We start from the raw sequence: 26,852 nt of genomic DNA, 5'->3' as shown, positions 1-26,852 counted from the left end.
CAGTAAAGGTCACAGGACTGCCTGTCTAAACATGAATGTACTGTTTTTCTGTGTTGGAAGCGATGTGAGCAGCAGGCTCCACCTTTGCATATAATCATGATGTAGGCAGTCAGGAGGTGCCTGTGTTTGTTGAAGTCAGCAGCCCTAGTCAGGCACATTCAAATAGTTGTACTGAAGTTACATGCCTGTTGCTGGGGAGGACACGCCGCCACTAATCCAGCTCTTCCTCTGCCATGTGTGAAAAGCTTTTGGCCCTTTTGAGTCCAAAAGTTTAGAATTGCAGCTGGCTCCTCCCTGGTCAGTGAGGAGAAAGCCCTTTCCCAGGAGCCTTCTAGAGGGACAAGAAGGTTGGAGCAACTTCCCTGTGTGTTTGAGACACGCCAGGGTACGTTTCTAAAGCCATAGGCCAGGTTTTGGTCCCTCTGGGTGCCATTAGAAATGATACACTGTACCTGAAAGCTGTCTTTCAGGTCAGTTCTAGGGCAAATCTGCTCTCTCCTTTCCGTCCGCCAGTTTGCTGAAGCTGGTGGCACTGTGCTGATGTAAAATCAGAACCCAGTGCACAATCTACAAACCCAGGTGTTTTGCCAGAAGATTTTTCTTACTTTAGTCTTGATGGACATACGAGAGTCTATACATCTAAGACAAAAATGAAGGAATCAGTTTTGTGATTTTTGGCGTGGGATGGGGTGTTGTTCTCTTGTGTGTCTATTCTGTCCACGCAGCTTCCTGAACAATATGTATTTCCTTCTTTGTGGGACAGTCAGCTGCTGTTCCTGTCCCCAAGGACTGTCATGTTAGGGCAGCTGAACAGTTAAGGTATGTTTTAGCAAAATGATTGTAACTGTTAGGGAATTAAAATAAACAAAAATTAAAGAAGGATGACAAAGATCTTTCTTCCTCATTGTAAGAAGCTCTGTTTTACTTCCAGAGTTTAATTTCAGCCGTCTTTTCTCACCATCTCAGTTCTGTACAAATACAGTTATTTTTTTCTTTGTGTAATTTAGAACTAATTTTCCAGTAGAAAGAAAAAAATGTAAGTAAAAGTACAGTCAAATGGGTTTATCCAAACCCCACTATAAACTGAAACTCATCCCTTATCCAAATCTGTCATTTCTTCCTTGGCATAAATCATGTACCCAATAATTCACTGATTTTTAGCACTCCCATTTCTACCGAGTTGTTGATGTCTCTCCAAAACTTTGGAAATCGGGAGCATAGTATTTCTTACTTTTCTCCAAATATTTCTTGTGTCTAGTTTCTGCTGGCACAGCTGAATGTGGTGCTGGCAAAGGGCTCCTGCTCAGTAGGATTTGATGGTGGTCCTGTCCCACTGATGGCCATGAAGGGAGCAGCCCTTGAGGAATGCTGTAACCTGTGCTGAACATGTCTAGCTGCCTTCCAGCTGTGTATTTCCTCTGCCACATTTACCAGTACACTGAGAGATTATTTATTATGATGGGTGTTAATAGTCCTTTAAAATTTTCCCTGGCTTTATGCAGAAAGAGATCTTTTTTTAATGTTTCAGCATTTCAAGAAGTATATTTTCAACATTTTCTACAGTTCCTAAAAAGAAGACAATTACAAAAGTTAAGACTTTGTTAAAGAAGTGCTTTGTCCAATCTAGATTTCAAATGTTTGTTTTCAAGCTTTAAATAATGAAGTCTAAAATTGAGATATATTTTAGAGAGATACGGCAATTTAAATATTGAAAGATAGACCCAAGATTGTTAATAGTTTTATTTATTTATGTGGAAACAATTTGGGGAATGAATATGCATTGGCTAATTGTATTGCATTTTTTTCTCTTTTGGAGGCTGACTGAAACAATGCTATCAGAAAACTTCCAAATCCACTTCTATATGAAAAGTTCAGTGCTTGATATCTATTGAATTGTTGAGTCCTGAGCACTGAGGAGAGTTTGTGACTTAGAACTTCAGAAATGACCAGACTGTCTTTAAAATCTGTACATTTTAACACAGCTGTTAAGTCCATTGAATTTGTGTTATCAAACCATTTATCTCCAGTTTTGAGATACCTAATTTTTTAGTATATTCTGAACATGAAGCTCTAGTAGTACCATGAGCATGGGATCTGGTAATGCAGGAACAAACCACTAAATATTGAAACTTACCAAAAAATTGTAAAAACTAGCAGTCCTTGGATTGAATTACATATGACATCACCTTTAACAAATGATTTAATAACATGTAGCTTGTCAAATATTCATTCTTCTAATGATTTTGAAAATATGAGTTATTTTGTTATTTATGCTTTTATAGTGCTTAGAAGTTGTTGTCCTAAGCCAGGATACAAGGCCAGCTTCTGTAGAATAGGAACAAAAAATTATCTCTGATCCACAGAACTTAAAATACAGTCTTTTTTTGGTAATGCTTTGCAGCCCAGGTTGTCTGCTTTCTGTGAGGACTGGTGTCTTACCAGTAAAAACTAGAGATTAGTCTGTACAGAGCATGTATCTAGTGAATGTATCTTCCTTTTCAGATCACAGAAATTCTCATGTAGGCTCACCCTTGCCATTTTTAATTTTGTTTGCATTGTTTAATCTCTTTATTTTAAAAAAGAAGAAAAAGGGAAGTTCATTACAGGCATTTGATATTCAAAATTTGCAGTCAAGATAGTGAACATTTAACAAAAGGTTTGAGTCTGGTGGAGTGAAATAGTCTATAACTTTTTCTAAAATTGCTGAATAATGCTTATCTGATTCTTTGCTTTTTAAACTACCATTTGGGCTATCAATGACATGCTTGAACTATAACAAATATAAAGCAAAAAGCTGATTTAATGGCTAGATACAGAATATCAACTGTTGACTTCTTTCTAGTAGGTGCTCATAACAAGCACATGCAAATTAAGTATGAATAAAACAGACTGAATATAGAGTGAATGTTTCCCAGGTATATTCTGATAGTTCTGCCCTCCATAGCCTTGGCTTTATTTGTAACCTTGGGTAAAAATTCCATCAGTGCTGTTTTTTTAACGTGTAAATAAAAAAAAAAGACCTTCAAATGCATCAAGCAGGTGGTATAAAGTCTAGGTATAAAATACTTTGGAAATAGAACTTTCACAGCAGATAGGTCAGGTAGGGTGATATTTACTGTCTCTTATCAGCAATAGAACAGTGTTGAAGATGCATATTTTCTGAAATACTAATGGTTTGTTTACTTTATTCATACCTTGCAAGTTTGGCTGCCTGTGATTAAGTTGAGTGTTCCCTAGAGGATTTATAAGGAATTTTCTAAGTCTCCATCAAACATTTTCTATTGGCTTTTGGCTATATATATCCAGTAAATCATAAGAGGAACTACGACCGAGTGTATCTGGTACAGTATTCTTCGGTGTGTACTGAAAATTATTTTCAAAAACTTCTAAAGGAAGAGAAAGAGGGCAGTCTGCACAAAGCAAAGCTTTCTTTTTAAAGTATGTCTATACTCCTTATCCAAACGGAGGTTTTTGTGTTGTTATTCCCTTTTCCATGTAATTTGTGTTTCAAAGAGTAGTTAGATTAACTTTCTCAAGATTGGAAGTATTATTGTTATTTTGTCTTTGTACCAGGTAACATGGTGATAAGCATTGTGATGTTATTATTAATGTAAATTGCTATCTGGAGACTTGAGAAACTTTTTTTAAATCCAGAAAGTAAAAGGAAATATCAGTAATAACAGTCACTGGGGTTTGTGATTAAAGAGTGATCAAAGACAGTATAATTTAAGTATGTTTTTTGCTATGATGACTCTTAAGAGACAATTATGAGTAATGTGGAACTGACTTGTAGAAATATCTTTGGTCAGGATATTTTTACTGGTTTTACATTGAAAACCTTTAAGCAGTGTTTAGAAATTCACCAACTATATGTATGTACATTTTGTCTTTTAGGGCATACAGGACGATTATTAAAATCTCTGTGTTTCACCAGTCTGTCATTTCTGCTGCTGCACATCATCTTTCAGATTACAATAAACAGTCTTGAAGCTGGAAAAACTATTGAACCTGGTTTTAACTGTGAGTAAAACCTTTTAGATTTTATTAGAATTTTAAATGTCCAAATACTTCAGTGGTTTGAAAGGTAAAGTGTTGATGAGAAGGCACTTAGCATTGTGCTCCTGTGGGTTTGCAGCTTGCTTCTGTTTCCTAAGTTGTTGCCTTAAGAATTACTGTTAGCAGGGCAACAAGACTGTGTGGGTTTAAGAAATAAGAGAAGTGTATTAACTATTTTGTTCCTACCAGAGATACATTTTCTTTCAGTTTAGCACTGACTATTGTATGTCTTCATCTTTTGAGCTTTCTCAGAATTCTTGCAGAACCTGAGATGGCTACATGTTTGTGCTATTAGATCATAATTCAATGTATTAAGAGTAAAATGAGATACAGTAATGAAAACCCCTCTACCCATATATTATGCTTCTGTCTGATGAAACTCTCTTAAGTTGTTTGTTTAATTTAACTTTAAATCTTGACCCCAAGATTTATGTTTCTAAAGAGTATTTGTCTCTTTCTTGCCTGTGTTGTATGTAAAGAAAGATTTTCAATTTTTATTTATATGTAAACATTACCTAAAAATATATTGCTTGATATTTTGTATCTTCCTCTCTCAGGAAATATTCTTCAATAATTCAGAAGCAAGCATTCTTTATTGTGCAGAAGTTAATTAAAATATCTATCTAGTGATTTAGATATGTAACCTCCAGGTAGAAACTATTTGTACTTGTCTTACAATGCTTACGTTTAACATTTAAACCTGTCAACTTACCTTTGATAAATGTCCATTTAATTTATCACAGAGTATGCTGCTGCCACTTGAGTAAACAGTTGTACTACAATTCACACAAGAAACCTTATGTGAAGTAAAGCATTTGACTTAAAAGTAACAAAATCCTAAGGAAACTTGGAGCAAGCATTACCATTTCACCTTTAACTCAAACCATTTCTTAAAGTAAAAGGCATAATTGTGTTTATGAAATACTAGTTTTAACTGGAATATCTTGGGCTTCGTCAGTTTGAATCAGACCTTCAGAGTCTAAAACTGTATTTTCTTTTTTCAAGAATATATATTATTGATTGAGTGAACTGGATTAGTTGCTTTCCTATATCTGTTTAACATTCTTATGACTAAAAATACTTGATTTTCACTTAGATTAGAGTAATTGTATCAGTTAGACACTTTGTATGAGTAGAGAGTTGCTAACTGTCCAATACAAAGATGCAGGCCCTGGCTTTTTCTTCCTCCTGTGGAGGGAACCGAGGTCTACAGTGGGAACTGGTTAAAATAATTACTTCATCCTGAATAGTGCACTCCTGAAGAAAGAGAGAGAATGTACTCTTCCTGTCTGTTTATTAACAGTTGTTGAGTGCAACAGCTTCTATTCTAGCTGCCATTAATAATGATTTCCTTACTTGGGGCCTCACAGGACAATGGGAATGCTTGTAGTAGTACATTAAATGTGCCTCAGATTGCTCTCTGACACCAAGGCCAGTTGACATGAGATGACCCACGTCCTCTCCATTAAGCTTGCCTTGCCTCCTGGGCACAGAAGCTGAGTTGAAGTTGCCGGTCAGGAATGGTATTTGTCCCACAGGAGCTCCCAAACTGTGCCTGAGTCATCTGGGAGCAAAGAAGTTGGCTGACCAAAGTTGTTCCAAGATTGCTTTGACTGTTTAGCGATATGAAAAATTCAGCTGTTGAATTGCAGTGCCTGAATATGTTTGCAGATGTCGTGGTTTGAGCCTGGTCGGAAGCCAACTACCATGCAGCCATTCTCTCTCCCTTCTCTTCCAGCAATAAGAAGGGACAAAGAGACAGGCTTGGGGTTTGAGATAGGACTGGGATGGTGAAAAAATCCCCCTTTATGGTTACGAGCAAAAGGCAGACTCGTTAGGGGAAGAAAAAAAGAACATACATTTATTACAGACGATAACAACACGTAAAGGATAGTGAGAAGCATTGCCACATCTTGAGAACACCTTTCCCCCACCCCTCCCTTCTTTCTGGGCTCAGTTCTGCTCCTGATATCTCTGCCTCCCAAGGGCAGGGAAGGGGGGGTGCAGTCAGTGCTGCCGCTTGTTCCATCTTCAGTGGGGGGAGCTTCTGGACCTTGTTCCTCCTGCTCCATCATGGTCCCCCTCTCAGAGCAGACAGTCCTCCACAAACTTTCTCCAACATGAATCCCTCCCACGGGCTGCAGCATTCCCCACACTGTTGGGTTGTGGGTCATTATCTTCCTCCGACTGGATTGCCTCCCACGGCTGCAGCCCTTCCCGAGCTGCTCCGGCGTGGGACACCCCCGCATGCTACAATCCTCCCAGCACTGAATTACAGCAGCGGGGCTACCTTTTCCCACAAGACCCTGGCCTTCTTCGGGCATAGAACCTTGATCATGCGAGCAGGAGCAACAGGCCATAAATCAATGTCTGCTCCACCGTAGATCTTCATGGGTGGCAGGGGGGGGCCGCCCTGCCGTCTCACCACAGGATACAGGGGGGTCTCTGCTCCGGCACACCTCCCCCCTTCTTTCTTCCTCCGTTCCTCCACTGACCTTGGTGTTCATGCAGCTGCAGCAACTCCTCCTCACAAGTCCGACTGCCCGTCACCACGTCCCTTCTTAAATACGTTATCGCAGAGGCGCAGCCGATTGGCTCAATTTCCCAAACAGAAGTGGAGCTGACGTGGAGCTGGGGGAGCTTCAAGAAGCACGCTGGGTAAAGAACTGGCTGGAGGGCAGGGCTCAAAGGGTTGTGGCGAATGGGGATACATCTGGCTGGCAGCTGGTCACCAGCGGTATTGCTAAGGGTTCAGTTCTAGGGCCAGTCCTGTTCAATATATTTATCAATGATCCGGATGCCAGAATTGAATGCACCATTAGCAAGTTTGCTGCTGATACCAAACTGGGAGATACTGTTGACTCTCTTGAGGGACAAGATGCCTTGCAGAGGGATCTAGATAGACTGGAGCATTGTGCTATGATTGACAGGATGAAAGTTGACAAGTTCAAATGCCAGATTCTGGATCTAGGATGGAGTAATGCCAGGCACAAGTATAAATCGGGAGAGGAGTGGCTGGAGAGCAGCCCTGCAGAAAGGGATCTGGGGGTGCTGGTTGACATCAAGCCCAATATGAGCCAGCAGTGAGCTCTGGCAGCCCAGAGGGAAAACAGCACCCTGGGGTGCATCAAACACAGCATAACCAGCCGGACACAAGAGGTGATTATCCCTCTGTGTTCAGTATTGGTGCGGCCTCACTTCAAGTACCGTGCAAAGTTCTGGGCCCCATGGTTTAAGAAGGACATGAAGGTCCCTGAATGCATCCAGAGGAGGGCAACAAAGCTGGTGAAAGGGCTGTCAGGCATGTCCTGTGAGGAGCAGATGAGGACTTTGGGTTTGTCTAATTTGGAGAAGAGGAGGCTGAGGGGCGACCTCATTGCTCTCTGCAGCTTCCCAAGAGGGGATGTGGAGGGGAAGGTGCTGAGCTCTTCTCCCTGGGATCCAGTGACAGGACGTGTGGGAAAGGTTCAAATCTGTGTCCACTAGGGGATGTTTAGATCAGACCTTAGGAAACACTTCTTTACCGAGAGGATAGTCAAGCCCTGGAACAGGCTTCCTAGAGAGGTGGTTGATGCCCCAAGCCTGTCAGTGTTTAAGGGGCATTTGGACAATGCCCTTAACAACATGCTTTAACTTTTGGTCAGCCCTGAAGTGGTCAGGCAGCTGGACTAGATGGTGGTTGTAGGTCCCTTCCAACTGATCCTATTCTATTCCAGTTTAGTCTACTCTATCCTATGTATTGCTGTCATGTAAGTGAGGTTGGAGTAAGTACTGTAAATGTGCATTTAGCCTGAGTAAAAAGACAATATGAGGAGAAAGGGAAAAAGATGTAATAGCAGAAAGGAGAAAAAACATTGCAGTTGTTTTGATTTATGTTTAATTGCTTATTTTTGCTATTATAAAGTATGTGAAATTTTCATGTGTTCCTACAGCGATTGTTCCCTCTCTTACTTTCATCCTGCAGGGAAGTTAAAGCTGATTCTACAACTCCATAGTTTTCACCTCAGAAATTAATGAATAAATGCTTCAACTTAGTTCTGTATTTTTTGGAATTTGTTGTCTTTGTGTAGTTAATATTCTAACTCCTGACAGTTTCAGAAATGGGTGAGAGGACGGTATACCCTTGTCTTCAAATTCTGTAGGTTAGTTTGTCTCAGTATGTTTAAATGCCAAGTTCTGAATCAAAAGATCATTTTCTGGTTTTAGTTTTTCTTTTCACACTGCTGTATTAAAGCCTCTGAAAATATTTTCATTTTGGTAATAGAAACACTTGAAAAATGTTTAAATTAGAGGTGTGATACAGACTATCACCTCTTAAAACTTATATAGTTATAGTTTCATTTTGGAAATGAAGAACAACTATCCCTTTATCTTTTACATTTAGAAGCAGTTTAATTTGGACCATCTGCAAGAGCAAAGCAGATATGTAGAATTTCAGGCTCATTTTAAAATATTCTGCTCTTGTTCTGGACTTCTGTTATTCAAAATCAGCTGATAGTGTTTAGAATAAGTAAGTCTGGGAATGTTCAGCTTCTTCAATTTGTTATTTTTTTCATCCCCTTCCTCTTTTAGAGCTCATATACCTTCTTTTTCAGGATGCCTACAAAATGCTACAGTATTCTCTGAGGTATATAGGAGACATACATTGGCAGGTTGATAGTGTTTAAAAATGTTTAACCAACAGAGGGTTCTTGTTTCTTCAGAGCCTTGTGAGTATTGCCTAGCACTAATGAAACTTTGTTGTTAGAGCTCCTTATTTAGCTTAATGAAAGACTTCTGGTTAGCCACAGCTGCATTGTATGGAACTAGCATTGAATACCTCCCAGATAGTTTCTTTTTAAAATCAGAGTTTATATAAGAAAGGAGAAGAATCAATACAGAAGGGCTGAGCTGAGGTAATCTTAAGCCATCAAAAGCTAAGTAATCAGTCTTGTTTCACTGATGATCTCTCCATATAACACAGAGTCTGATTTTGAGATGTAGTAGTATTCATGCAGTAATACAATTTCATTATTAAATTTGTACTTCTGATGGCATAAAATTCTGATTATTATATTAGGTAACATTTTTTGAGTATAGAATCTGTGAGAAAGGCAACTGAAAATTAGATCACAAGGTAATATAGAGTCTCATTCTTCAGTATGCATGCTATAGTTCTTTCCTAGGACTAATTTTAATCACCTTTAAAAATGGCATTTCCACCAGCAGGAATGTGTGCCACGATGTTAATTTTGAACTACTTCCAATTAATTAGTGCAATCATTCGTCATCATACTAGTCCTCTGTAAGTGTATCCTCCTTTTGTGTTTAGTCAGTAAAAATATTCCGATTTCTTTTCCTCTTAGTTGTAGTAGTGTACATCCATCTTTTATTTTGTGTTGACTTTAGCATCTCTTTGTCTTGAATTCTGCAAATGGATCTACCAAAGTGCTTGTTCTTTCAGAACAGTATTTTAGTCCATGAGAAATGCAACTGAGAATAGTTCAACTATTCAGTAATTAAGTTTGTATTCAATGTTTGTTAGAATACCAAAAGGGGCATTTAATGTATTTCTGGATATTTTTGTTACACATCAAATAACAGAACTGATGGAGCTGAAATAGATACCTTGAAATCCTTCTAAAGAGTTTATGTGAATTTCTGCATTTGTTTACTGTATATAGTTTGGGTGCTTTATTTACAGAATGGTTATGTGAAGAAAAAGGGAGAATAGGCTTAAAGCACCAAGTTGCTTAGATAACTTCTCTGTTAGATCATGGGAACTAAATTCAGATACTTCTCCATCCCCAGTATGTCGTGGTGAATGTCAAACAAATGCATGCCACCATTGTGGAATCATAATAACTTTCTGCTTTAGATAAATTTTGAAATGATTTCTTGGCTAAAAGATCATCCTGTGTTTACATTACTACCAGCATGCCCCTGAGCCTTTGGGTTATATTAGGAAGCAGCAATACCCAGTACAAATAAATTAAGTTTCACCATTTATTGAAAGCTCAGACTTGGGATTGCAGCTGACCTTTTGTAGGAATGAAACATTACTTTTTTCCTATATACCTGGTGAGAGTTCATGTCTTTTATACCTTCCTGAGTATGCTTTTAAGGTTGTGCTGGTTTTTAAAAGTACTGCATCTGTAAAGGCTATGGTATTTTTAGTTGTATTTATTAACCCATTGAAAATAAAGATGCTTTTACTTATAAAGGGGCAAAAGATTAAGAGATTTCATACAGAGTTTCATATTTCTGTTTCAAAGGTGTGTGGCGGATGTATGCAGGTCTTTCCAATACCATGACTTACTGGCCCAACTCCTGCCTTGAGACTGAGCATAACTCAAGGGCTCTTGTCAGCTGTTTGGACACATGATTTCAAGAGAGGCTACCTTGAAAACAAATACTCTGAAAATATTGAAAATTTGAAATACTATTTCATGAAACAAATATTCTGATAATTTCCTGACCATGAATTGTCTTAATAATTTTGGCAATTTTTATTTCAAAAATTTTACTTCATATGAAATGAAATTAATCCAAATAGCACTAAGAAAACTAATAATTTTATATAAGAAACTTCTGCTTCTAAGCCAAAGTCATAACAAAGTAAACATTTAATTTTAATACTGGAAAAGTCACTATGTTCTCTGGAATGGTTTTGCTTACCAAAATCGAAGGCAACAGTTGCTCACATTAAACAGTGCTGAAGCAGTTACATCCCAGGCAAACCAGCTCATTCTTCCCTAATGAACATATCCATGCTGCACTGACCAGTCAGAGGCTCAAGGTGCCTTCCAAACAACTGGTTTAGCTGCAGAGTTGTGAGATCTTCAGTCATGTCCATTGTATGTGTAACATACTCTTCCTTTTTTGCTTAATGCAATCATAATTTGAACATTCAAGGGTCTACCTCAAACCCGAGCCCTTCTTTTGACCTCATACCTGCATTTTCTCACTTTTTTTTTATTCTGAGATGTGTACAGACTGAAGTGTTTAGTCTCTTTAGCAATTGCCTAGGGCTGTTGTAGTTGAAACTAAAATAGATGTCATCTGTAAGCTTATCTCTATTTTAAAATGTATGTTTAAAAGCAAACATTTATTCCATTAAGAGTGGGTATTATCTTGCAGAATATCTGCATGTTAATCATATTTTTGTGTGTCATCTCAAAGATTATAGTCTGGACCAAAGTCTAATTAGAAACAATGCCTTTAGATGTTTCAGAAACAGTTCCTTCTGTTGTCTGTCACAAAAGTTGTCAGACTGTGCTTGTGTGCTATCTGTATGAGTGGCAAGAGGAGAATGTTCAGAAATTAACTCGTGTTTCAAGAACAACTTTGGAATATCCAGAATAGCAAAGGTTTTGTAGCATGAAACAACCAGCTGTAGTACTGCAGAAGAGTCAGAATAACCTTTCACTGAGGGGATATATGTGTTGAACTCAACATTGTCTAAGCCTGTGATGTCTACTACAGCAAATACAGAACAAGTTTACAGTGTGAGATGTTTAACAAGAGGAGTTCCAAAGTGATGAATGATGGTTCAGTGGGGAACAAAAATTAAATGCCAATATTTTAGTAGAAGAGATTGTACAAATTCTGCATGCTCTCTGGCACGCATTTAAGACTGGCAGTACTACATCCCATAATATAAAAGTGTAGTTTTAATGGAATTCAGATACCTACATAATTTTGAGGTACTGAGCTACAGTCTTCATTGATTTTTAAATCAGTACAAACAGCTAGTTACCTGGAATGACTTTTTGATCAGTTTTTATGAGTGATCAGTTACTTTATGTGTTTTGGCTTTGTAGTATGTCCTCACCAAGCTATGTGAAGCTTTGTTGCTTGCATTATTAGCAAGATAATAAAGTCTGAGCATATGAGAAGCTGAAAAGTTTTCAAAATGCAGGTTAATATAACTTTATAAAAATGAAAGGGAACTGCGAAAACTACTGGTCTTTATTCAGAGTCAATATATAGATTTTGTCCTTCTTATCCCAAGCAGTAAGACTGTCTCTATGTGGTACTTCCATCTGCCCAGTGCCATGTGGATTGGAAAAAAACCCACCTTGATTTAGCTTGTGAACTCCTCTGACAAAGGACTTTTCCTGTTCTGTAGTTTGTACTGTATGACCTGCAGCAGGATTCAGCTGCATGGCTTGGGGCTTATGGAGATACAGTTTAAAGAATAATGAGAATAGGATTTCTCCAACCTTCCCTCTTACCAGCAACTACCCCTGCAGAACAATAAGCTTAGAAGGAGTGAATAACCATTTATCCAAATCTCCACAAAGAGGGAGAAAATTCTATAGAGACTAGCACAAGTAGTGCACATATGGATTGCAGTAGAGCATTCACTGATGAAGTTCCTGTCATAATACTTCACATGGCAAGTACCTCTGAAAACCTAGCAAATGACAGAAAGGCAGGAGACGTTATGTTAAGTAAAAAAAAAAAAAAAGTTAATGTAGTTCCTATCATTCTCTGGTTTCATAGTGTGCTGCTTCTTGCATAGGTGATAGGCAGTGTCTGAGTCATGAAATATGCAAAAAGGAATCTCTCTGTGGAGTCAAGGAGAACTTGGGACTACAAAAAACGCTTAGCCATGAAAACCGCTGTGAGGTCAGGTTGTGGTGTCACCAATACGGTCATTATGAAAGGTCCTAGAAAGGCGTGTGGCTGTACAGTATTACCAATGATTGTGCCTGACTGTCACTTCAGTGTTTTCAGGAGTCAGGAATGTATCGCATGTGGAACACATGCTGGGATAAACTTTTAATCAGTCAGACGTATCAGCATGCTTTTTTTTTGCCTCACCAGAAACTTGCAACAATAGTTTCTTCTGCACATGAAAGTTAATTTTCCTTTAATTCAGTACACACTGAATGTCAACATTTCTTCAACACTTTTAATGCAACTTTATGCAGCCAGGAGATTTATGACTGGGGAAACAGAAGCTTCTGTAATTGCTTCTTAGGCATGTATGATAAGTCCTGCTTAATTTCCTGCTGGATGTTACTGCCTACGAGTTCAGAAAGTTGGTGTTCATTGTAGTTATGGAGTCTTTATTTCTGGACTCACATGCTGCCATGTGAACATTAAGCAATATTTAAAATACTCATTTTCAGCCTTGATATATAACACCTTCCATATTACGTATGTAATTAAGCTGTAATGATGTTAGCATACTGACTTGTTCTACCATTTAGGAGAAGCAGATGTAGGAGATGATCCTTCTCACTGCCACTCACAGTTTGTCGTTTTGACAGATTTGCATTGAAGAGAAGAGCTGGGAAATTGCTGGGTGGCCCATAGGGTGTACAGCTTCTTTCTGAAACTGGTGGACTTCGGAAGGTATTGTCATGTTGCACCCAAGGAAGCAACCAGCACGCCTGCTGATGCCATAATGCAGACTTGGGCAGTTTTCTTTTTTTTTGTCGCTGTTGCATCTAGGACAACTAGCTACATCAAACAGCAGGGTAGTAGAAAAGAAGTGTGACCATCACTGTCACCTTGTTTTAGGGCTGTTGGTAGGAGATACAGAGTAGGTGTTGTCTGTCTCCCTCTGCCCTCTTAAAGGAAGGAGCAGCAGTAGCTGACACAAGGAAGAAATAAAGGCCAGCTGTGAAGGAGAAAACATTTAATAAAAATGGAATTGCAGAAAGGACAGAAGAATGTGTATGTGAAGAAAATGAAAGCAGAAAAGAGCAACTTTTTTTTTTTATTTATGCTCTTGGTCACTGCTCTTAGTAAATTAAGAAGCAAATGTGCAAAGAGTAGCCTTCCATATATTTGTAAGTAGCCACTCCCTTGCTTGTCCCCTAGTTCTGTGATTAACCTTTCTATGAAAATCTTATCAGACAGTATGCATTGCTAACTGCTTTTAAGTCCCAAGTTACTCGAAAGCCTGTTTTCCATATTGTGAAATTTTTGAAGACCGGGAAAATCAGAAACAGGCTGCTCACACAAACAGTTACAGTGAGAAAACTTGTCTACAGGGTTAGACTGTCACACTGCCACCAGCCCTACTGGCACAGTGGTTGTCTTGGCTCATTGGCAGTGGTTTGCTGTAGCAGTATGGGGTGTGTAAGGACCAACACCACAGTGCTTTAGCAACTAGCATCTCTGGGCTGGTGTAGAGCACCATGTTGAAATGTGACCTTGTTGATTATTCAAATCACTGTAACATAACTGTTTTACTGGGGAGTCTTACTGTAGAATTATTGTTCAGGAGTAGGAAACTATATACTTGTGTATTGGACACTGTTTAGACAAATGCTTTCCACTGAGAATAAATATTTCACTTTATTTCTGAGGATTTGTCTTTTCTGTTTGGCTGTTTATATCTTTATGGATTGCTCTTCGTCACATAATCGTTTGAAGTATTTCTAGAAAACCCGATTCATTAGTGTGGTACTGTGAGCCTTTGCATGTGCCTGTGCCCACACTGTAAGTTTGAGGGGGTTTTGGTCCCTGGGTCTGAGCCCTTGGGCTTGAGCCTTGTGCACCTCTTGATGCTTTACATTGGCAGCACGACCTGGGTCTCAGCTAAGAAGCAAGCAGCAAATTTGAGTTGAGGGGATGACATCTGCTCACCACAGCCACTCTGCCATGGCTGGACCACTGGTTGGGCATCTCAGCCGCAAGCGCAGGCGAGGTGTCGTACAGCGAGGTGGGTGGCAGCTGTGAGGGGCCATCCCTGGCGGTGCAGCACCACCGCCGGGTGGGCTTCCCTGGGCAGCACGGGCTGGAGACTGCTCAGGACAAAAACTAGGTCTTGACTCAAAGTTGACCTGGAGTTGAAAAGACCGAGTTTACTGAGCTCTTCGTGGAATTTGTGATGTAAAACAAATCACCCCGTGAAACAAAGCAAAAGCTGTCGCTCACATAAATATGGCTTGGCGCCATCTGGAGAAGAATGTTTTCTTCACAGACTTGGGCTTGGAATGCCTTGGTGGGCTCTCCTGCATCAGCGTGTTAGAATGTAGTCCTAAACCTGGGTCAGATACAATGTGATCTTGCACGCTTCGAGTTTACTTCCAAATGGAAAATTTGTCTTAAAATTCCCTTCAATTTCTGCCAGATACATAAGCCTGAATCAGTAACCACACGGGATGCGAGAAGGTGCTGTACCTTACACCTTTTGTGTAAACAGTGTGCAGCACATCTGTCATGCTTATGTTTAACACAGGGCAAAATAAATAAGAAAAATTCCTTAACATTCACAAAAGAAGAAAAAATACCCTTCACATCTTTGGAAGGAAGAGAACTGATTAGATGAGCTTAGAAGGGTAGATTTGATTTCCAAAGTCTTAAACATCCCTCTTTTGTTTCATTACAGCTCTAGCATTTTCCTGGTAACTAGGTCTGGAGCACTGCACCATTTCCATCCATATATACTGTGTTTACTGCTGAATTTTATCATACCACATTCCTTTAGAGATTTGTTTAAAGCAATCAATAAACTGAATTTCAGAGATGTTATAATCATCATCTAGACTAAAACCAGAAAGTTTCAACAGCATCAGTGAAAGCTGTAGTAAATGAAAAATATTTCATGACAAAACTGTAATCCTATTTTTATGTGTCTAGAAATAGGGAGAGTAGAACACACTATCTTGCAGAGTCCTGTGACTACAGGATGAACTTGATTTCCGGATATCATCAGTGTTACCAAATGCCTGTTTTAAAACTGTAAGCAATTTTAATACTGTTTTCACTCTAAAGTAACATGAAACACTGAAAAACATTATGATGCAGTCCAGCCAGTGGCTGACCAGAGTTTTCTCAAGCTTTTTGGGTTGTAGAAGAGTATGTGAAAGAAGTTCCTGAAGGGAATCAGGAGTAATGTAATTCAGAGTACATTAATTAATAAAAATTCCTACTAGGATATTTGTTATGTATATAATCATATATTTCAAAAGAAGACAGCCAGCCCCCAGTACAAAGGACACAGTGATAAAAACTGATAACATTTTGTGCATTTTTGGTTCATGCATCACTTTATGTACAACGTCATTATGGTGAAGAAATGTCATATACCAAATTCTTTTTCAGGGTCTTTTTGGCACACAAGTTGAGAACATTGAAATGCAAAAGGATGATTTTTGACTCATCCTTCGGAGTCAGCAGAGCTTGACCTGGTTATAGATTGTGTCCCTGCAGTTTTCTGGTGATGCCAAAAACGGCTGCATAGGTTCCCAGAAATTCCTGCCTTTTCTAGACCCCACAGGTTTGTCTGTGAATAATGTAACGTTTCATGAGAAAACTCATGTTCTTACCTCCACCGTAGAAATGTTGAAGGACTCAAATTACACCCAGAACAGGCTTCATTGTAGAGTCTAGCAACTTAACATCATTCTTAGAAATACAGTCCTTAGTTTAGGTGCTGAGCTGGATTTTAATGGCCCTAAAAACCTTACATCCACCTGGAGGGTGTGGTCTAGTGCTTAATTAAACACAGCTGCAGTATAAAACCTATGGAATTACAAAGACATACTGGTGAAAGTCTTATTTATAAGCATGGAATTTTTCCCCTCACTGTTTTAACAGACAGGAGATAAAAAACTGGGGGGTTTGTTGCTAGCTTTTTCTGTATGCATGCAGACGTGAGGTAGGGACTCTCCTGAACTGCAACTGATATCCTAGACAAACATTGCAAGACTGAAAAATAGTTGGAGCTGATGTTGTGCTGGCAACAGTTCCAATTTTGTAACACCTCTTGGTCTCTCAGTTCTCATTATTTCATGGTTATCCTTTACCTTATTCTTGGCTATCTGATGTTTTATGTTTGCCTAGGAATAAGGTACAAGACTGGCAGAAACACTAACCATCAGTGCTGTGTGAAGGGGGCAAGGGATACCTTTTAAACTGCTATCAGATTGTGCTCAATTTCTTTCTGTTTATATAAACACACACACACATATTTTTTTCTTCAGAGGCCTCATTCATTGCAGCGTGAGCTTTCTGTGATTATTAAGTTTTAGTACTGCACGGCAACCTGTGCAATTTCAGGAACCAGGCTGATTGAATTACCCTGTTAGGGAACCTTGCTAAGCAGGGGAAGGAGGACATTTCAGCACTGTTTTTTCAATAATAAAATTTTATGAAATTGTCCAAAGTTTAAAAAACTGTAAGTACCAGTGAGGAAGGAAAGTGCTCTGTAGTGGACAGTGGCACAGAAGTTGAAGTTCTTTGACTCAAAGTGCGTGTGTTTCCAAAAATGTGCAGAGAGGTAAAAAACAGGCAAGATTACAGAGGATGTAATACTTCGAGATCTAACAGAAAAATAAGTGATTTTATTATAAAAAATGGAAATAATTTTACTTTTGTTATCCGCAGTGCATATATTTGTCACACAGTAAATCACTGTTTTCTGCAGAACAGCGATATTAAGCAGCAGTGACTTGCTGAACTTACACTTTTCCTTGGTGAGATGCTCAGTAGCCATGAAATGTGCAGAAGGAGGGAATGCATGAAAGCGAGGGGGAAGGTCAGCAGATATACATGCTTATTGTCCACCGATCTCTGGTTAAGTAGCTTGGGATCCATGGTGGACTTGCTTTTCTGCAGTCCTTGAGGCTACTACTCATGCAGCTGTTGCCCCAACAAGATTTGGGGGAAGGAATTAACATAGAGGAATAATTTTTTAGTCACAGTTCTGATTCAAATAAACCCTTCACTTTCCAGTCCTACTTCTAAATGTTATAAAGAATTTTATGCATTTTATAGATGAAAACTTTCAGGGATTGGCTGAGATCAGATTTGTCTTGTTGGCATATAGGTGCGAGCCATGGTTCTGCCCAGTGGAGCAGTTCTACAGCCACACAGGACTGACCCTATCTTCTGCTACTATACTCTCATCATATCATATTTTTATGAGGACTTCTAAGCAAAATAAATTTCAGCTCAGTGGAGTTGCATTGGCATTGCCTTGAGAGTGAAGTATCACTTTTTCATTACCATCTCATTCTCTCAACAGCCTTTCCACAAGTTAGATTACACAATACCTATGATACATTAATTTTTAAATTATTTTTATGACTTTTCATGTCCCCACTGAACCATTGTAAAAATTCTCTCATATGTGATAAAAAAGAAAACCCTGAGCAAGGAAGTTCACAGAATACACATCCACATAAAACAAAGCTGGAGTGCTGATGCAGTTCCACAGATATCTGACAAAAGTCAAAGATCGGTTTCCCCATCTATCCTGTGTCATTCTGGATAACAATAAGGAAATGAAACTGCATTTCCTCATCAGAGCTCACAGTTGTTCCTGTCCCTTTTTTTTTTTTTTTTTTAGCTGTAGCAAAGAGTGAAAGTTTCTACAACAGCAGCTGTAGGAATTGACAGTAAATATTGTATTGAATTGGCAGATGATGTATTTAGTCAAAAGGTAAAAAGTAACATTTGTGTTTCGCTGTGTAATTTTCTTGGAAAGATCAAACAATTTTACTTTTTAGGTAGTGGCAGCTCTTGATTTCAAAGACTTCTCAAAAGTTGGTTGAAGTATCAGTTTTGTTACTTTGGAAATATTTAGTGTCAACAGCATAATGAAATTCAGTTATTTCTTTTTACAAGAGTTACATTTTGTTGTACAGTAATACACTTATTTTAAACACTCTGAAGTGTTTAGATAGTACTTTATGTAAAGGATATATGATTTTAAATATACTCCTCATTTTCAGTGATTGACGTGACCTGAAAGCCATAAAAGTGATCCTGCATGTATCATTGCTGGTTCTGCAGCTGAGCCATTGCATACACTGCAGTGATGTACCACTAGTGCTGGGCTAGTGAGAGAGAACTGCCTACAGTTGGTAGCTCACCATTTCCTAAGTGCACTAGATTTTTTTTTTCTCTAAAGCTTTGATGTATATAACAGCAGTTCTCTTTTACATGAGCAGGTAGAAGGTGCATTGTTAGACTGTTTCATGGAGGTAGAATATAAGTCTTGGCTGGGTATCTGCCCATGTTCTGCAGGGAGTATTTAGCAAAAGCAGTCACAGGACCTTGCTTTCTGTTCTCTCTTGAAAAAGATATAGTATGTAGCTATGAGAATGAATAAAGGTTAAATATCAGACTTACGTGACATTACGCTAGGTCTCCTAAGATATGCTAATAGGGTCTTGATATTTTAGATATGAGAAAAAACCCACCAGGTTATGGAAAATGGGAAAGATATTTCTCACTCGCTGTTCTTCCCTTCCCTTACTGCCTTCTACATGTCACACAGTGACTGCATTCAGCTCTGAAACCTTCACTGTCGTGTTCTTTTCTCTGAGTTAAGACCACTGCCAAAGTGATCCCATGTTTATAGAGGGTGGTTTTTGTTTAAGTTACTGTTTGTGATACAAATAGCTACTTTCACATTGGAGTTATAGATTTTTTTGGATATATTTAATTCTGAGGTGGTATTCTCCATATTTGGGTCAGTGCTCACAAGGTTTTGCCTCTATAATGTTCTATTAATGTTAATAAAACCCATCCCCCTAGCATATGGGATGCAGAAGACACTGCAAAGAAAGCTGTTATAAATCCTGAAAAGGTTTATGAGCTGAAAAATTTGAGTTTGGAGAGGGGAATATAGACTTTTCCAAATGCTGATGCTAAATCCATTCAGATGTAAATCAAACCCATCAGGAGCACTCTGCTCTTTAGATACTTTATCCCAGCATGTTTTTGTCCATTATTCCTTCCTCAGCTGGAGGTTGTATATGAAAGCTGTTAAAATGAAATAAATAATGTATTCCTATGTAGTTGATTAGTATATTTTGGAACTCAGAAATGGTAGAAAAGTTAGGTAATATTTCAGCATAAATAACAATATGAGTGGCTTTTTTTTTTTTTTTGTTTTGAAACTCTTAGTCTAGGATTGGATAGTTAGGTCATAATATCCCTGGATATTACCCAGTTTTTGGCTAGGCTTTGAATGATGATCTCTGTTACTGGAAATCTTGTGCTTCTTTATGTAGGATAGAGTCAAATAATAGGGGTTTGTAATGAACAGTGCTCACATACTTTTTCATACGTTGACATACATTTCATATGTTTTCATACGTTCACATTCATTTCACCTGGACATTCGTTTTAATTGGTGTGACAATATCTCACTTGATGCTTCTGTTTTAAACTTCATTAAATTTGTTGCACAATAAAAGTACCTCATATTAGAATCATTTGTTTGGCTCCATCTGTACCCTGTGCTATTTTGGGATACCTCTGTGACTGGTCTGTCTCTGCTGTTTCTCTGTCTTGGGAATTGGATGTTACTCTCCTGTTTAAATTTTGGCATTCAGTCAAGATATACCCATTTGTAGGTCTTGTTCTTGGCATTTATGACAATTCAACTTCCTTTCTATCAAGCCTTTATTGATACTTCCAGTAACTGTATGGAAGTCCTAAATCCTCTGTGGAAGGGTGAAGATAAGGATGAAATACCTCATCAAACAAATTTTTGAAGCCATTATTAGAAGGTTTATTTGAACAGAATGACAACTAAGATTGTGTTCAACAGATGTCAAAAGCAAAGGTCTGAGATCTTCTTTTACAAAGGGCATAAGCAAGGACCAGGATCAGGTATGGTCCCTGGCCTTATGTTATTCCCCCAACTCATAATAAGTTAAACTGGATTTTGTCAACAAATATCATCATGGATGTGCAAATACCTCTAGGTGATGGAAGAACACATTTAATTCAGTGAGCTTTGACGGTGGAGAGTTAATGCTTCTTGATGCATAAGAGATTGACCAGTTGCTGGGAGACAAGATTTTTGAGTTTCCCTGCATAGACAGCTTTTTCGTATTGCAGTCCACCAACCACCTAGCCTTGAGCATACCTTGCCTGCCAGCCCTTGGGAAGAAACTTTTATGCATGTGAGTATTTATTTCTTACTATAACAAAATTAATGAGCCAGTAATCTGCTTTCTAACGTGTTTGTTTATACTGATGCTTCTATTGGTACCTGTGGGAGCAGATTTCACAGAGCTATCTCAGGGGTCTTCCTGCAGATCTCCCCTTCAATTTATAATGTTCTGGTTCTCTCTCTTGCTCAGTGTTTTTTTTTGTTTGTTTGTTTGGGGTTTTTTTGTTTGTTTGTTTGTTTTTGTTTTGTTTTGTTTTTTGTTTTGTTTTTTTTTCTTAGTAGAAAGTATACTATTTCATCAGTGCAAAAACTAATAGGACTTTTCCCTCCAAAAGAGTTACTGTAATACATAAAAAAATCGAGCACTAAGGTGCCAATAATGTAAACATTTAATGTGCTGAATAATCATTGTAGAATTTAATCTGAAATGTGCATCTTTCTGTGGAGGTGCTCAGTTATGGATTTAACATGCTGCTGACAGAGATGCTGATCGTTCCTAAGCAGAAGCTTCATCTTTCTATTTGAGCAGGGCATCAAGTGAGATCCTCATGTTGAAGAGCATCAGTGAGGAACTCCTGCTGGCTTTCTTTTCTGTCTCCTTTCATCTGGGTTCACTTGCTGCTGGCTGGTAGTGAGCCAGGAACAATTATCCCCATGAGATACAGCTCCCTGTGTGTCAGACATAGTAATGGTTTCTCTAGGGTCAGTATCCAGTCCCTCATTCAGGCAGCTAATTGGCCATTCTCAGCTTATTTGGCTTTTTTTTCAGGTACAAAACTTGACACAGGAGTGTTTTCTGCATCCATGTTCATTCACTGTAGGGCGGTGTAGTGACAAGAGTAATAGCATGTACATAGTACAGCAGGGTCCAATTGATTAGCGGCTTGAATCCACAGAAACCAGGCTATGGTTTCCTTTTTTATCTGTAAAATCGGTTCCTTTTGTGTAACATTGTACCATTATTACTTCTTGTCATATAATGTAATTTTCTTAATTGGCCAGTTGCTTTATCCATATGCCAACCATAAGTCAACCTCCATGGAACTGTCATTCATTAGCTGCATCTATGTTCACTTAGCCCAACCTATCTTTACATGCTGTATTTGGATTTCTTCTGCAGTGCATTTCGTCTTGCAGTACCACATATATCCTGTGTAGACCCTCCCTAGTCCTTTGGCTGCGGACATCTGGCTTTGTAACAATAATTGGACACCTTATTTTTCAGTCGTGCTGAACTCTCCTTTTGCTTACATTTCTAAGTATGCTTCCTGGATCCTGCTTCCTGAGATCAGCAGGAACTCTCCCAACGTTAACACTTCTTGCAGAAGTGCAAATGGCATTGCTAACCCATTTGTCACATAAGCATTTGACCTGAGTATTTTTGTAGCCTCTCTCTGTTGACACTGAAAGAATCTCTTGAAAATAAAATAAAAAATAAACAGCTGTTTTGGTAGTAGTTTGAGTCTCATAATCCTGTTATCACTGCTTGTCAAACCCACTTTTCAGGCATGTACACCGGCAGCTCACTCCAAAACCTCTCAGGACATTACCATCAGCCAGGAGCTCTGGTACATTTTAGGCATACACAGAGGTTCCACCTGTCAGGTTTTGAGGCACTTGGAAACAGGAGTGAAACAACTTCTCTTCTTCAGTGACTTCCAGTACTAATGGTGAAAATAGGATGGAGAGAGGAAGACATGTGATATACATTAAATCAAGAAGTCATGATTAGTTAAATTTCTTACTTTATGCAAGATTTGCATGCAAGCAGAGGAGATCTTCTGGGACACAACCATCATCCATAGCCATTCTGTTAGGCCAATTTCAAAGATAAAAGAACAAGGGAAAGTATTTGAGAAATGTATGGATTTGTTGGGCCTGTTAAAAGAGGAGATGGACAGTGTCTCTGTCAATTGAGACCGACCTAAAGAGAAACTTCCAACTGAGGGAAGATGAGAAGCTGCAGAAGCATGTTACTGAATACCATGATTCAGTATTGTGCCTCAGCTCAATACAGCGTAAAGCCTCCTTTTCTCTCAGCCTTTCCTAATATACTGGATATTAACATTTTCCCCAGCTTTTGTGTCCTGGCTGGATTGCAGATTTTTCAAGGCAAGAACTGTCCGTGCACTTCTGTGTTTTTACAGCCCCCAGCGCAGCTGGATCCCACTGTTGCCTGGCTGCTAGACAGTGCTGATGCCAGCAAATTCACCATGAAATATATTTTCCTTGAATTTTGAGAATTTTCTTGAGTTTAGAGAACTGAGTTCCTGGCATAGGAATGTATAAAATGCAAAATATCTTACGACAGATCATTTAGATCCCTGATGAACTTGTTCATAAATCAAAGTGCAGAATTTGTTACTTGGTTTCCATTTGATATGTTGGAAACACATTAAAATGTCTCATTACTTTCCTTTTTATACTTTTAATTTTTTACTAGTTCCTGTGAAATTCAGTATTTGTGTCAGTTTTAATACATACTTTTCAGGTTGCAATGTAATAGAAGTTATGCTCACGTCTCAAAGCTAAGAGCTAATTCTGCCCACATCAATCCATGAAAATTGCTGAAGAACAGCTGTGCAAGAGATAAATCCCTGAATTATTTAACAGGTTTTTTAAAAAAATCTCCAGCGTCAGTCCTTCTTTTCACTGCCAACAGTGAGTAAGTAGGAGGTGGGGGTGTCAACCAAAAGCCACTCGTTTATGACCATTTTTTCATCTCTCTTCAGATGACTATGGAGTACTAGGTATTATTTTTGACATGGTGTGCACATTTATTTGTTCACTGTGCTGTAGAAGAGAATCTATTAGTTATTTCTGTTAGAGGTTTGACCCTCTCGGCTGTATCGCTTGAGCTAGCTTGTTGCATTTGTTCTCACTTTGTAGTTCACACCCGCACCGTTTAACTTCTCGTGAATGTGGGCCACACAAATCTTGTGCACCCGCACAAATCTTGCTGGGTGCTGGGCTCTCAGGGTTGGTGCCGTGGTGCAGGGAGGCTGTATTCAGCTGGGTCACATTAGCATCAGGAGTTAAGATACGATTTGTCCCACTGGTATTGGCATGACTCACAGTTCAGTAGATAATTAGAACCTCATGCCAAACTTTCTCTTTTCACGTTCTAAAACTGAGCAGTAATTTGTTTTATATGTATTAACTATAATTGCTTACTGGGATTGACAAATTCATTACCGATTCAACAATTACTGTGCTATGAGGTACTAATAGGAAAAAATCTACTCAAAATCTAAAATCTCTCATATGAATTAATCCTTAATTCGTACATAATTTAGACTTGAGCAGTATTTAGTTAAAGCTAGAAATTGCTTTAAAATCTCAAGTAGTGTGTAACTAATGCCACATGAGAAAATAAGTAGGATAAATAATGAATAACCTGTAAGGTTGCTTCTCCTCCTTTTTTTGTACACAAGTGGTTTTGTTTCTTTTTTTCTTTTTTTTTTTTTTTTCTTTCTCTTCTTAAACTAGAGTGGCCTGGTTTTACTTCTTGAGACAGAAGCAAAATTATTGGGCAATTTGAATACAGCTCCTCTTCCACAGCTGCAATGAATACTGGGTGGTGGGGCTGACCTAGTGCAGGGATGTTGACCTAGTCAGCATCTTTGACCTTGGAAACAGATGGAGAACAGGGATATAGAAAATAATATCTTCTGTATCTGTCTATCTGCACATCCAGCCTTAATGGTGTGAGGGATTTTCTATGACATTTGTGGACTGTTCTTGGGGTTCCTATGTGTTTTTCCTCTGACAGGTTGGCCTTACTTGCCTCAAAACTTTTGATTCTTTGGAGGTTTTGGCATGAAGAGTGCTTCAAGCCAGGGTCATGAAGAGTCAAAATTTTCTCTCCCCCTATGGAGCTGGAATATTAGAGGAGGGCTGAGCAGCTCTGGAAGAGAAGGAGAAGAAAGAGGAAGAGAAGAGGAGGAGGAGTGCCGTTCACTTGTCTGTGGGTTGAAGAGGTGGCCACTGACATTTCATTATTTTTTCTGCAAAGAGCAAGTAACAGTAGCAGTAAGGACTTGCCTCTTCTATTAGTGATGTGATTCGCTCAAATTCTAGAAGATGTAAGGTGAATTTGACTACATTTTTTAGTGGCAGATTTCCTCCTTTTAAAAATCCCGAATGTTCAGATCACAAAATTGGGGCCCATTAAGTTGGCCAGTGACATTTGATGCTTTTTTGGGTGCATTTTCTGGTGCACACAGTGGATAGGAAAACTGACATTTAACAAAATGCACCAGCCGGCAGGAAGTGTTTCACCGAGGCCTCCAAATATCTGTCAAGTAGTATTTGCTTTTGGTCACAACTTTTCTAGTATGACCTGTAGCTTGCAAGTTTTGCTATGTTGAATATTTGTTAAGTCATCCACCAACCCCTTTCTTGTATGTTGTTGTTTTGTTAAGGGTAAGTCATATTATTATAAAATTGATACTTTAAAAAAAAAAAGAAAAATCTGTGCGGATTTTGGAAGGTTGGTCTATGTGAGATTACAGATTTCTGAATCCTCTGAAGGGATAACACATTCCAGACCTACTTTGGTCCATGTAGTTCCTGTGGTTTCAATTTTCTAAGTGCTTGGCCTGTTGATACAATATTCTGTTCCGTTGAGGATACTCAGCTTAGTCAGGTCTGTGGGAGTAGTTTTCATGTATGATTTATACAACAACAGTGGACAATGCATAGACTGTTTATAAAAGGTGATGCTCAGATGTATCCTAGGCTGACTGTTGCCAGCCAGGACCTCTGCTGAAGTACTGTATATCTCATCAGTTCTCAATCATGTAGAAACAAAGTATGTTTTTTCAAGTTAGCATATCTATAATAAACCTTTAAACAAGAGACTTGGAGACATGTTATTAACTGTGCACAAACAAAACCAGGGAAATTACTAACAGATAGCTGTAGTAAATTTTTACCTGTGAATTTTGGCATTTTGGACTACGCTTAGCTGATGTTTTTATTTTGCAGTGGGGACAAGTTGTGTACCTGCCAGAGGGAGCTTGCCCTCCCATCACAGCAGCCCAGTTCAGTCCATGGGCAGCTGTGTGGGCAGTGGGGAGCAGCTTCCACAAATGACTTATCCTCCCACCAGACCTCTGCGTAGGGAAGTGCTTGCAGTCTGGAGCTGCTCATCATCAGACCTCCACTGATGTGCCAGTGGGTGCATACCTGGCTAAGGGTAGATGTGGCTAACATTACAGCTTGGTGTTCTCTGAGGCGGAGTGAGAGGTGAGATCCTGACTGTGATTCAGTATCATCTGCTTTGCAGCATGACCTGGGAGACCAGATATTGTAGCACAAACATCTGTGAGCACAAACAATTGCAGCATCCTTTTGAAATGAGTCTCTCCTGAATCTTCATGTACTTAATTAATAATACATGGAGCCCTCTGCTCTTTTCTCTAGAGCCCTCTGTCCCATGCAGATATTGTGATGATGTCAAAAGTGTAAAAACGCCAGGAAATCCACCCTAGAAAATACAATTTTTAAAGCTGGATGAAATATGACTGACTATGAAATCTTATTACTTTAGATCCACTGACTTTAAAAAAGAAATGTACTGAAGTGTTGATATGGAATAGAAACACGGATTAGTGAGATAGAAAAAAAAATATTTCCACGACTAAACCTCCTTTTCAGAATAAGTTAAAACAGTGTTTTTACTTATTGAACTTACTGAAAACTCCTTTTCAGTAGTTAAAAACAGTGATGCGCAGGTTTTAGATTGTAAGTTAATTTTTTTCTCATGCAAAGTGTATTTAAAGAAGTCACTCCAGATAAGAGGTGATTAAATTAAGTTTAGATTAATTTAGATCTAAATTAAGTTTAGATTTAGTACAGAATTTGGCATTTACATCTCTGTCCAATATATTTCAGTGTTTTTGTGTGACTTGTCCCTTGTTAGAAATTTATCCCT

The 26,852-nt window shown here is 38.7% G+C and overlaps 1 protein-coding gene across 1 annotated transcript in view; it reads left to right on the top strand.

Annotated features, from left to right (window-relative positions):
• The window catches only part of PIEZO2 (piezo type mechanosensitive ion channel component 2), a 313,592-nt gene that overhangs the window by 110,143 nt on the left and 176,597 nt on the right, over window positions 1-26,852 (top strand). Inside the window, exon 3 of the mRNA XM_033010613.2 lies at window positions 3,895-4,020. Within this exon, the coding sequence (XP_032866504.2) occupies window positions 3,895-4,020 (126 nt within the window). The remainder of the gene's footprint in view (window positions 1-3,894; window positions 4,021-26,852) is intronic.

Source organism: Tyto alba, unplaced genomic scaffold (genome assembly GCF_018691265.1).
Source record: "Tyto alba isolate M040663 unplaced genomic scaffold, T.alba_DEE_v4.0 Super-Scaffold_27, whole genome shotgun sequence".
Lineage (NCBI taxonomy): Eukaryota > Metazoa > Chordata > Aves > Strigiformes > Tytonidae > Tyto > Tyto alba.
This window is presented reverse-complemented; position numbering and strand designations above follow the sequence as displayed.